This window comes from Gossypium hirsutum, chromosome D04, assembly GCF_007990345.1.
Source record: "Gossypium hirsutum isolate 1008001.06 chromosome D04, Gossypium_hirsutum_v2.1, whole genome shotgun sequence".
Classification (NCBI taxonomy): domain Eukaryota; kingdom Viridiplantae; phylum Streptophyta; class Magnoliopsida; order Malvales; family Malvaceae; genus Gossypium; species Gossypium hirsutum.
Genome location: NC_053440.1, coordinates 36,260,829 through 36,272,988, shown reverse-complemented (window position 1 = coordinate 36,272,988; position 12,160 = coordinate 36,260,829). Strand labels below are relative to the sequence as shown.

The 12,160-nt window shown below is 37.5% G+C and overlaps 2 protein-coding genes across 2 annotated transcripts; one reads left to right on the top strand and one right to left on the bottom strand.

The window, feature by feature from the left end:
- Positions 1–6,933: 6,933 nt before the first annotated feature.
- Positions 6,934–7,926, top strand: LOC107898162 (uncharacterized mitochondrial protein AtMg00810-like). Its single transcript, XM_016823702.2, has one exon. The coding sequence runs from the start codon at positions 6,934–6,936 to the stop codon at positions 7,924–7,926; it is 993 nt and encodes a 330-aa protein (XP_016679191.1).
- Positions 7,927–8,294: 368 nt separating this feature from the next.
- On the bottom strand, positions 8,295–9,847 carry LOC107898163 (UPF0481 protein At3g47200). Its single transcript, XM_041091411.1, has 2 exons — positions 8,428–9,847; positions 8,295–8,329 (listed from the first exon to the last, which is right to left on the bottom strand). Exons 1-2 carry the CDS (start codon positions 9,845–9,847, stop codon positions 8,295–8,297), a joined length of 1,455 nt encoding a protein of 484 aa, XP_040947345.1.
- Between the last annotated feature and the right edge of the window lie 2,313 nt (positions 9,848–12,160).

Here is a 12,160-nt window from a genome sequence, read left to right as displayed (position 1 = left end):
GGTAGTAGGTGGTGTTTAGGTGATGATTTTGTTTCTCTTGACCAGCTTGTGTCTGGTATATGTATTGGCATTATGCCATTGTTTCAATTAATGAAAATTCATCAAAGAATTCTTTATCTATTGCTCTATCAAATCTTAGCTTAATTTGGTTCTTAAAGGCTAGATTCTATTATTGTGTGTACTGCAAGTCTCTAGCCTTAAAGCTCAAAAAACTGTTTTGTTTCTCTCATCTTTGTTCATTGTTCCAATAATTCGTATCAAGAGCTTAATTCTTAGTGGACTTGTTATTCTTCAAGTCTAAAAAACCATGTCTCCATCTGGATTCTCTCTAGCTCCACCACCAGTGTTCAATGGTGAAGGCTACCACATTTGGGTAGTAAAAATGAGGACCTACCTGCAGTCATTTGACCTATGAGAAGTTGTTAACTCTGATGTTGAACCAGCACCTTTAAGAGCTAATCCCAGAATTGCTCAGATCAAGCAGCACACAGATGAAAGAACCAAAAGACATAAGACCATGTCTTGCATCCAAAACAGTGTGTCTGATGTGATTTTCACAAGAATCATGGCTTGTGAGTCACCAAAGCAGGCCTAGGATAGGCTGAAGGAGGAGTTTCAAGAGACCGAAAGAACAAGACAGCAACAACTCTTGAATTCGAGAAGAGACTTTGAAAATTTAAAGATGAAAGAAGAAGAAACAGTGAAGTAGTATTTAGACAGAATCATGGTTGTGGTGAACATCATCAGATTACTTGGGGACTAGTTTAGTGAAGCAAGAATTGTAGAGAAGTTTATCTCAATTTTTCCTGAGAGATATGCAGCCAAGATCTCTTCCTTTGAAGACTCGAGAGATCTAACTAGCATCTCTTTGACTGAGCTAATCAAGGCTATTTATGCACAAGAGCAAAGAAGAGCCAGCAGACAGGAGGAACATCAAGAAGGTGCCTTCTAAGCCAAGAGCAAACCTGCCTTGAGCTCCTCTGGCTACAAAGGGAGAAAGGCTTGGTCTAACAAGCCTAGAAGAGATAGAGCAAGAAGAAGATATCCACCTTGCCCATACTGCAAAAGGCTCAGTCGTCTAGGTGAAAATTGTTGGTTCAGGCCTGATGTGTAGTGCAAAGTTTGCAAAAAGATGGGACACTCTGAGAAGGTTTGCAGAAATGAAGAAAAGCTAAAGTAAAACTAGCCTCAATAGCCTAGAGCTGAAGCTCAAGTGGCAGAAGAAGGCAGTGACCATGAGGAGCAAGTCTTTGCAGTCTCTTGTTTAGATGCCAAAGGAAGAGCCACAAAAAGATGGCTGATAGACAGTGGTTGCACAAACCACTTGACTCTTAATGCTGCTATCTTCAAGAACATTGATAGAAGCTTCAAAACAAGGGTGAAAGTTGGCAATGGACACTTCATCAAAGCAGAAGGAAAAGGAGATGTGTTGATTAACACTTCCATAGGTATCAAACTTGTTTCAAATGTTTTGTTTGTGCCTGAGATTGACAGAAACCTGCTCAGTATAGCTCAGTTGCTAGAAAAGGGTTATTCAGTTGTGTTCAAAGGCAAAGAATGCCTAATCAGTGATCCAAGTGGATCCAAGCTTATGTCAGTGATTATGGATGATTGAAGCATTGTAGTAGAATGGAACAAGAGCTCAGATAGTGCCTACACAGCAGTGTTAGATGAATCAAGCCATGGCACAAGAGGCTAGGCCATGTCAACTATAAGTCACTGGCTAGTTGACCAAAGAGGACTTGGTTGAAAACTTCTCCAAATTAGTGGAGAAAGAAGATCTTTGTGAAGTATATCAGCTAGGAAAGCAAGCCAGACTGCTATTTCCTTCAAACAAGGCTTGGAGAGATTTTGAAAGGCTGCAGCTAGTCCACACTGATGTGTGTGGTCCTATGAAGATATAGTCCTTGAATGGTAGTAGGTATTTCATTCTTTTCATTGATGATTACTCAAGGTTTTGTTGCATTTACTTCTTAAACCACAAATCAGAAGTGGCCTCAGTATTCTGGAAGTTCAAGGCTGCAACAGAAACAGAAACAGGTTGCAAGTTGAAGATATTGAGGTCAGATAATGGGACTGTGTACACCTCAGCAATGTTTCAGAGTTTTTGTAATGAAGAAGGCATCAAGCACCAACTCACCAATACCTACACACTTTAACAGAATGGTGTTAGTGAAAGAAAGAATAGAAGCTTGATGGATATGGCAAGATGTCTGTTGTTTGAAAGAAATTTGCCCAAAATCTTCTAGGATGAGGCAGTTAACACTGCTGTATATCTTCAAAACAGGCTGCCAACTAAGACATTGGTTCATAAAACTCCATTCGAGGCCTGGTTTGGGTTCAAACCATCACAAACTCACCTGAGGGTCTTTGGCTGCATATGCTATGCACATGTCCCAACAGTAAAAAGAGACAAGTTGGCCAAGAAGGCTCAACCTAGCATCCTTGTGGGCTATAGCAATGTCAAGAAAGGCTATAGGATCTTGGACCCTTCATCCAAAAAAGTCCTTGTGAGCAGGGATGTTGTATTTGATGAGAATTCAAGTTGGAATTGGGACAAAAATAAACTAGAGGTTGCTATTGAAGACCTGTTGACTAGTCAAATAGAAGCTGATCAAAATTGCCCTGAAATAGACATTGACCATAAGCTATTTAGAGGAACCAGACCTTCGAGTGAGATATATGAAAGGGCTGAAGTGGCTGTTGTTGAACCTAGTGGTTTTGAAGAAGCTGAAGCTCAACAAGGATGGAAACAGGCTATGCTCGATGAAATTAGCATGATGCACAAGAACCAGACCTAGGAGATAGTTGCAAGACTAGCCAATATGAAGGTCATAGGAGTGGGTGTTTCGAGCCAAGCACAATGCTGATGGAACTTTGAACAAGTTAAAGGAAAGTCTGGTAGTAAAGGGATTCAGTCAGAAGTATGGCATTGACTACTTTGATACATTTGCACTAGTGGCCAGGCTTGACACAATTAGGTTGCTGGTTGCTTTGGCTGCACAAAACCAGTGAAACTGATTCATTGCAATTCTGAGGATCAACTTGCTGATATCCTAACAAAACCCCTTATTGCATCAAGATTCGAGCATTTGAGAATGAGATTGGGAGTCTGCAGCATGCAAGCCAAGGAGGAGTGATGAAGCTGGCCTACATGCTGACTAGAAGCAACAGAAGCTGCTCGAGACAAGCAGTTGCAGCTAAAGTTCATGCTGCTGATTTATTTTTGTTACTTCAAGTGTTTATTTTGTTACTTAGTTTGATTTCAACTAAGTTGTCAATGTACTTGATGTAATTAAGTAATGTTTGAGCTGATAAATCAGCTTTGCGAAGTGTACAAGTTAAGTTAAACAAGTTTCAATGTACTCAGTGGTAGTAGATGGTATTTAGGTGATGATTTTGTTTCTCTTGACCAGCTTGTGTCTGGTATATGTATTGGCATTATGCCATTGTTTCAATTAATGAAAATTCATCAAAGGATTCTTCATCTATTACTCTCTCAAATCTTAGCTTAATTTGGTTCTTAAAGGCTAGATTATGTTATTGTTTGTACTGCAAGTCTCGAGCCTTAAAGCTCAAGAAACTGTTTTGTTTCTCTCATCTTTGTTCATTGTTCCAACACCTCCTCTATCAGTTCTTCAATCCTCTTAACGTTGTTCTGTTCCCTCGTCGACTTAGTTTCCTTTTTTTTATTTCTCCAGAAAGTTGAACAACTTTTAAATTTCACCATGTTTATGCCTGCAAGTTTTTGAAACACCAAAAGCCATTCATTCTCTCTATAGCTCTTCTTGCATCCTTCCTCGAAGCGTATCTGATGAACCCGAATCTCTTTCCTGTTTTGCGCTTTTTTTCAACATTATCTGTAACTCTGTATAGTTAATGTATCTTATTCTGAAAACATTTTATAGTGGGTTAATGATCTTACAAAAGTATTTTCTTTAGAACTGAATAAACTTGATACGTGAAGTAAACTGTGAAAGTTATACATATATGTTGATACTCATTCTATTGCTGATTTTGTTTAGAATAACAATATTAATTTATGACTTTTAGATGTCAGAATTGTGATCATGTTGAATAAACTTAAATGAAATAGAGTTATGTTATATGAAAGGTCAAGAGTTATGTTATTTTTTTAATGGGTTTAAATTAGTAGTTTTTTCTTTTAGGAGAATGAAAGGTCAAGAGTCATTGGTGCTATTATTATATATTAATATTTTTAATTTTTTTTAAAGGGTAGGCTATAGCCTATAAATAGTTTGTAAGCTTTTGATATTATGAAATGAACAATTTCTACAATTTGGTATCTAAGCTATGGAGAGTGTGACTAGTAATGTGCCATTGCCTCGACTAACAAAAGTGAACTATGAGAATTGGAGCATCCAAATGAAAGCTCTGCTCGGGTCTCAAGATGGTTGGGAGGTGGTCCAAGAAGGTTTCGTAGAATCGATAGCTACTGCGGGATATACGGCGGCTCAAAACAAGGCGTTGAAAGAAATGCGACCGAAAGATAAGGCGGCATTGTACATGTTATTCCGAGCTGTTGACGAGTCGGGCTTTGAGAAGATTGCAAGTGTGACAAATTCAAAAGAAGCGTGGGACATTTTAGCAAAGGTGTACAAAGGAGCCGACCGAGTTAAACAAGTCCGCCTTCAAACTCTTCGTGGCGAGCTGGAAGGCATGAAGATGAAGGAATCGGAAGGTGCCTCCGACTACATCACGCGTGTTCAAACCGTGGTGAACCAACTCAATCGAAACGGAGAAACGTTAACCAATACACGAGTTGTGGAGAATATTTTGAGAATTATTCCAATGTCGAGTGCTACAAGTGTGGCAAATATAGTCACTATGCGAAGGATTGTAACTCTGATAAGTGTTACAATTATGGTAAGGCGGGACATTTAGCGAAAGAATGTCGCATCTCAAAAAAGGTGGAAGAGGCAACCAACCTACCACGGAAAATGAGGAGGCAAAAGAAGGTTTTCTCTTGATGGCACACAACGAAGTCAACACCAACAACAACATGGTGTGGTACCTTGACACGAGTACAAGCAACCATATGTGCGGGCTCAAGCACCTATTCAAAGAAATGCAAAAGGTTGAAACGGGACATGTGACATTTGGAGATGCGTCGAAGGTTGAGGTAAAAGGCCAATGTACCGTTTGTTATTTACAATAGGATGGGTTAGTTGGGTCAATCCAATATGTGTATTACGTACCAGACCTCAAGAGTAACATTTTGAGTATGGGACAACTCATGGAAAAAGCTTATTCGGTATTTATGAAAGATCGAGTGTTACACTTGAAAGATAAGGAAGGGCGTTTGGTCGCTCTAGTTGAAATGGAGAGAATCGCATGTTCAAGTTGAATTTGAAAAGCGTTCGAGGAAAATGTTTGCGAGTCGATGTTGAAGACAAGGCGTAGCTTTGGCATCTCCGTTTTGGCCATCTACATTATGGTGGTCTAAACGAGTTGGCAAAGAAGGACATGGTGCCTAGGCTACCAGATATGGACTATGAGGGAAAGTTTTGTGAAGAATATGTGCTTGGCAAGCATGCGAGAATTTCATTTCAAAAGAAGGCAGAATATCGGGCTAAGCAACTTCTCGAATTAATTCATACCGACATATGTGGACCAATCACCCCTGAATCTTTTAGCGGTAAAAGGTATTTCATTTCTTTTATCGATGATTTCTCACGAAAAACATGGGTTTATTTTCTTAAAGAAAAATTCGAGGCATTCGAGGTGTTCAAAAAGTTCAAAGTGATGGTGGAAAAAGCAACTGGTAAACACATCAAATCTGTACGATCTGATAGAGGTGGCAAGTATACTTCGACGGCTTTCATGGAGTATTGTGAGGAGCAAGGCATAAGACGATTCCTAACCGCACCGTACTCTCCCCAACAAAATGGTGTGGCCGAGAGGAAGAATTGGACTGTTCTCAACATGGTTCGATCAATGCTCAAGAGCAAGAAGATGCCGAAAGAATTTTGGGCGGAAGCCGTACAGTGTGCCATCTATGTGCAAAATCGATGTCCACATGTGAAGTTGTATGATCAAACACCACAAGAGGCTTGGAGCAGAAAAAAAACCATCAGTTTCTCATCTCAAAGTATTCGGTAGTGAGGCCTATGCACATGTACCGGATCAACGAAGAACGAAGCTCAAAGACAAAAGCAAAAGGTTTATTTTTATTGGGTATGATGAGAAAACAAAAGGATACAAGCTACTCGACCCGATAAGTAAGAAGGTTGTGGTAAGTCGTGATGTACGATTTAATGAAGCAAGCGAGTGGGATTGGAATAACTCAACGGAGGTTATCATCAAAGATGGAGGATCATCAATCGCTACACCAACAATCATACCGACAAATCCTGAAATTATCGATGATGAAGATGAACCGCAACAACCAAAAATGCGAAGTTTGCAAGATTTCTATGATTCAACAAATGAGGTACATATTGTATGTCTTTTGGCAGATGTGAGTTAACGAAATTACCGAAAGGAAGTCAACCCATTGGTGTGAAGTGGGTGTTCAAAAGAAAGATGAATGCTCAAGGCGAGTTAGAACGGTACAAGGCGCGACTTGTTGCAAAGGGATATAAGCAAAAGGAGGGGATCGATTATGATGAGGTATTTGCTCCCGTTGTAAGAATGGAGACAATCTGATTGTTCATTGCACAAGCGGCACAATTTAAATTGCCGATATTTCAAATGGATGTCAAGTCGGCATTCTTGAATGGTGTGCTGGAAGAAGAAGTCTACATCGAACAACCACCCGGGTACATAAAAAATTGAGAGGAGAAGAAGGTGCTAAAATTGAAGAAGGCACTTTACGGGTTGAAGCAAGCACCGCGGGCATGGAATACTCGTATTGATACATACTTCAAGGAGAATGGGTTCAAACAATGTCTCTATGAACATGCCCTCTACATGAAGAAGAATGGAGGTAATATGTTATTTGTTGCTTTTTATGTCGATGACCTCATTTTTATGGGGAACAATGGTGAGACGATACTAGATTTTAAGAACAAAATGACACAAGAATTCGAGATGACAGATTTGGGTTTAATGAAGTTTTTCCTTGGTTTGGAGGTTAGACAAGAAAAGACAAGTATTTTTGTGTCACAGGAGGCATATGCAAAGGAAATTTTGAAGAAGTACAAGATGACACATTGCAACCCGGTATCAACACCAATGGAACTAGGTGTAAAACTCTCGAAATTCGATGGAGGAGAACGAGTCGACGCAAGTAAATACCGAATTTTGGTGGGAAGCCTTCGCTATCTCACTTGCACAAGGCCTAACATTTCGCTAAGTGTTGGCATTGTAAGTCGATTCATGGAGGAGTCGGTGTATTCACATTGGAAGGTTTTAAAGCGAATCCTACGGTACATTCAAGGAATGGTGTCATTCGGGTTATTCTATTCAAATATGGAAGATTACAAGTTGATTGGGTATTCCGACAGTGATTGGTGCGGAGACTTAGATGATCGGAAAAGTACATCGGGATATGTGTTCTTTATGGGTAACACAGCATTTGCTTGGCTTTCAAAGAAGCAACCAATCGTGACACTATCGACATGTGAAGCTGAATATGTGGCAGCATCTTGGTGTGTGTGTCATGCTATATGGCTTAGAAATTTGTTGGGTGAGTTGGAGCAACAACAACTCGGTGCAACTGAGGTACGAGTTGACAATAAATCAGCGATTGAGTTGGCAAAGAACCCAGTGAATCATGAGAGAAGCAAACACATTGACATTCGTTTTCATTTCATCCGAGATCATGTAAATGAAGGAAGTGAGAAATTAGTGCATGTGGCAAGTCGGGACCAAGTCGCGGATATCTTCACAAAATCGCTACCGATGGTACCCTTCGACAACTACAAGAAATTGATCGGCATAAAGGATGGCAGAAGCATTTAAGTTTACAGGGGAGTTTTGTTGAATAAACTTAAATGAAATAGAGTTATGTTATATGAAAGATCAAGAGTTATGAAGGGTCAAGAGTTATGTTGTTTTTTTAATGGGTTTAAATTAGTAGTTTTTTCTTTTAGGAGAATAAAAGGTCAAGAGTCATTGGTGCTATTATTATATATTAATATTTTCAGTTTTTTTTGTTGTTTTAAAGGGTAGACTATAGCCTATAAATAGTTTATAAGCTTTTGATATTATGAAATAAATAATTTCTACAGATCATACCCATGTGCCGAGAGGATTTTTAAAAATGAAAATAACACTTGGGATCAATCATCAGTGAACAGAATTTTTAAAAATGAAAATAACACTTGGGATTAATCATCAGTGAACAGAAGGGACAATCGTTTAACTTAAGAAGAAAGAACTCATCTGGACACACAAGATGTAAGTAATGTTTATTCATATGAATATTGCAGGAATAAATTAAAATTAAGATGAAAAACACACCTGGGAATAAGACAAAGATGGTCATCGTTGAGTAATATGTTTGGATAGCAGTAAAAATAAGACCCAATAAGACACCCAAAAAGGCGAGGATACTCCAGGGGGTGCTGAAATGAGTGTAATATGCCTTAGCAATGGAGGTCGCCCATGGGTTGTTGCAGTATTTACGCATATCATTTGTTACATCTTTGTACGTACTGAAATCAGGTACCAAATCAGTGGTTAAGCTATTGAATAGATGGGCCACTTCTTCATCACTGCCCATGTAATTCAGTAGCATTCCTGCATGTCTCAACTCCTTCACATCTTCTGCAGTGTCAATGAGGGAGTCGAGGAAGCATAAGTAAGAGGTGACCCCAAAATCATTTCCGAAATCTGGGCACATTTCGTAAGCTACCAAGTTCATGAACTTCGAACCGGTTGAGTCGTCCACCACGATGCGAGGGATCTTCAGAGTTCCCAACAGCCCTACGTAGAAATCAACATCTCGGAAGCTGCTTGTTTCGCTCGGACTCACTTGAATCCCTGCTTCTTTCATCTCTTTCACGCTACGAAATGTTTTGCTATGCTGCGGTTTTGATCCCAAGGACATAAGTAGGTTACGGATTACCTCCTTCTTACCGTTGGTGGTGGGTTTATTCTTGGACTTTGTCAAGAGTCTGTCACGCAAAATCCCCAGAAGATGAGTCGGTTCTTGATTTTGTTCCGACACTACTTGTCGCAGATCCGAGTCCGACTTCCCTGCTGCTAGTGTGCTCTTAATCTTCTTATCAATGAACGCATACATTGAGTTTCTCACATCATTTCCCTTACTGATTGAGCTGATCAGTAAGTTGAGGACTCGGAAAGGAATTTGATTCTCCAGCATGAACAGATCGACCTGAGCAAATGCAAGAAGATCAACTTTAACATGATCTATGCACTTTTCAGTAGTAATGCGGTGTATGACATGCAACACTGCACATCCATCTACGAAGAACATCCAAGCGAGCTCATCATCCTCGTAAACTTCAATATCCTTTGGCTTATAACACTTCTTGAGATACCCTATCTCATCCTTAATCTTTTTGTACAACACTTGTTCTGAAACTTCATGTTCTTTACAGAACAACACTGCAAATTTAAGCTTAGCCTTCGCTGTTAACCGGAGCCGGTTGTTTTGATGATGGAGAGGACCAATTGCAACCACCCGTGGCTCAAAATATTTCTTGAAGTTGTCGTTTTCTCTAAGGATTGTAGGAACCCTTCGAATTAAGGGTTTGGATTTGGAAGACTGAGTCTGAGTGTTGCCATTTGCAGATTTCTTCAAGGCTCTGAAAGACCGAAAATTCTCTTTCTCACGGCTGCTGAAATTCAGCTCATCTTCATTACCGTCACATACAGGAATTAGAATCTCTGGTGATGGCTCTTCCCTTTTGAACATTTTTTTTTATTTTGGCTTCGAGGCAAATTAAGCAAATTATATGAATATGTGAGCTAAGATTGGAATATGAAATTATCTATCACTTCATTCCTGATTTCACGAGGAAGGTGAAGCACCTTTCTATCGGGTCTTTGCTAAGATAACAAGTTTAGCACCTCATATGCATTCTCTGCACTTTGCTCTTTTTTCTCCTTTTTCTCGAAATGCCATGCTTTCAGTAGGAACGAAAGATATCAACCTTACTGCTGACGTTCTCACCACTTTATTCTCCACGGATGTACAGACACTATGTTTTGTTTCCTTGAGTCACGTAAGACACGATGTTGGAAAATGTGGTTTTAGAGGTCTCCATTATGCCAAACAAAATTTTAGGTATGTTCAGATCCGACTAAAAAAATTGGACTAAAATTTTGTTCAAACATAAAAATATTAAAATTCAAGCTTAGTTCGATCTGCTCATATTAAAATTGTTTTATATATAAAAATTTTAAAAAATATAATATATCAAAAATTTTGAAAACATTAAAATCCCAATAAATTAAAAAAAAACTCTTTATATATAAATAACACTAATATAAGTTCAACTTAACAAGCAAATGCTACAATATCTAAATAATAACAACAAAATAGTGGGATAGCAGCAAAACAACATATTTCTTTTCTTTTCTTTTTTTCAAATTTGAGTCGAGCCCGGGCCAAAAAAACTCACTTTCTAGCTGGGCATTATTTTTTGCCTAAACTCATTTGTCGAGCCTATATTTTTGTCCAAACCCTTTCACTTTTCGAGTAGGCCTTTAAGCCGGGCCGGGTGACTCGATCAATGGACAAGTCTACGCGATTTTAACATCTTATTAAAATATGTAAGGTTTTTTTTTTCTTTTTTGCCACAAATATATAAAGGTTTAAAGTTAGCGGATATTTGAGATTAAAAAAAAATGAAAATAAAGGTGTAAGGGGTAAAGTTGATGTTTTATCGATATATTTATATTTAAATTTTACCATAAGTCTTTATTAGTTTTATTAAAAATATAAAAAAGATAAAAGTGTCATCATAATAATATAATTTATTTTAAATGAAAGACATTTTAGTAAATTTTCCAATTAAGTTGATGTCTGGTTGTATTGACCCAAAAGTCAGTGGAGTCAGAAACGGTGATTTCAGAATATTGTTTTTCGATGATAGAATTTGTGAATATTATTTATTAATATTTACGAGCGTATTACAATATTATATTGAGGTTTGGTCTAATTATTTTAATTATTTGGAAAGTTAGACAATGTACAAGTGTATCGATTCTAAAGTTGGTGGTTTTGGAAATTGAGATATTGGGACCTCGTTTTCATAAACCGAACTTATAAATATTTTTATTTAATATTTACGAAGTTAAGCTAGTAAAGAATTAAATTTTTGATAGGTAAATTTCTTGAATTAGGAGTTATTAAGGTATAGGGACCAAATCGAGTAAGTGTTAACAGTTGAATTATAGGTTTAAATGAATTAAAGGAGACCAAAATAGCAAATATGCCTTTGTTCTTTTAATTGGACGGTCATAAATGGCATTTCTGATAAAAGTATACATATATATGGTGTTTACTTAATGTATATATGCATGTATGTTATAATTATAATTATAATAATAAAATGAAAACAAAAAGGTAATGAATATTAAGGAAAGTGGAATCAAAGAGAATTTTCTCTTTGGCATGCATTCGAAACATAGGGAGAATAAAGAAAGAGTTTGAACGGCATTAGGGTTTCAAGCATTTCAACTTCAAATTGGTTAATGCAATTTAGTCTTTTTTTGTATTTTTTACGTTTTTGGAATTTTGGTATTTAAGACTAGTCGACCTATGTTACAATTTTTAATATTGTTCAAGATTGATAATGTTACCATTGTTAATTAGTTGGAGTTGTAGGGATTAAATTGATAGATTTTTTAGTTAAAAGTGGAAAAGGATTAAATTGTAAAATTAAATATTGATTATGAGTAATAGGGATTAAATTGAAAGCAAATTAAATTAAGGGGTAAAATTGAAAATAGGGAGCTAAATTTAGCTTAGAGTGAAATTAGTATAAAAATTAGAGGTTAAATGTGGAGATTAAAAATTAGTCTCGGTTTAGGGACTAAATTGTAGATTAAACAAAATGTAGTGGAAAATTTAAAATTTGTCATCAATTGAGTTGTGTGTCATTAACCTATTGTAATTATTTTATTTCATAGCAAACGTCGTTCTAGAATCCTCGAGTAAGAAGGGGAAAGATAAGGTCGACGTCAAGTAGCTCGAAATATACAGTTTGTGTTTCTATAATCT

Coding starts and splice junctions, on each gene's coding strand:
- LOC107898162 (XM_016823702.2), top strand. CDS start 6,934: ATGAAGAAGAATGGAGGTAATATGTTATTTGTTGCTTTTTATGTCGAT.
- LOC107898163 (XM_041091411.1), bottom strand. CDS start 9,847: ATGTTCAAAAGGGAAGAGCCATCACCAGAGATTCTAATTCCTGTATGT. Junction 8,330..8,427: donor CATCTTTGTCTTATTCCCAG/GTGTGTTTTTCA, acceptor TTTCTTCTTAAG/TTAAACGATTGTCCCTTCTG.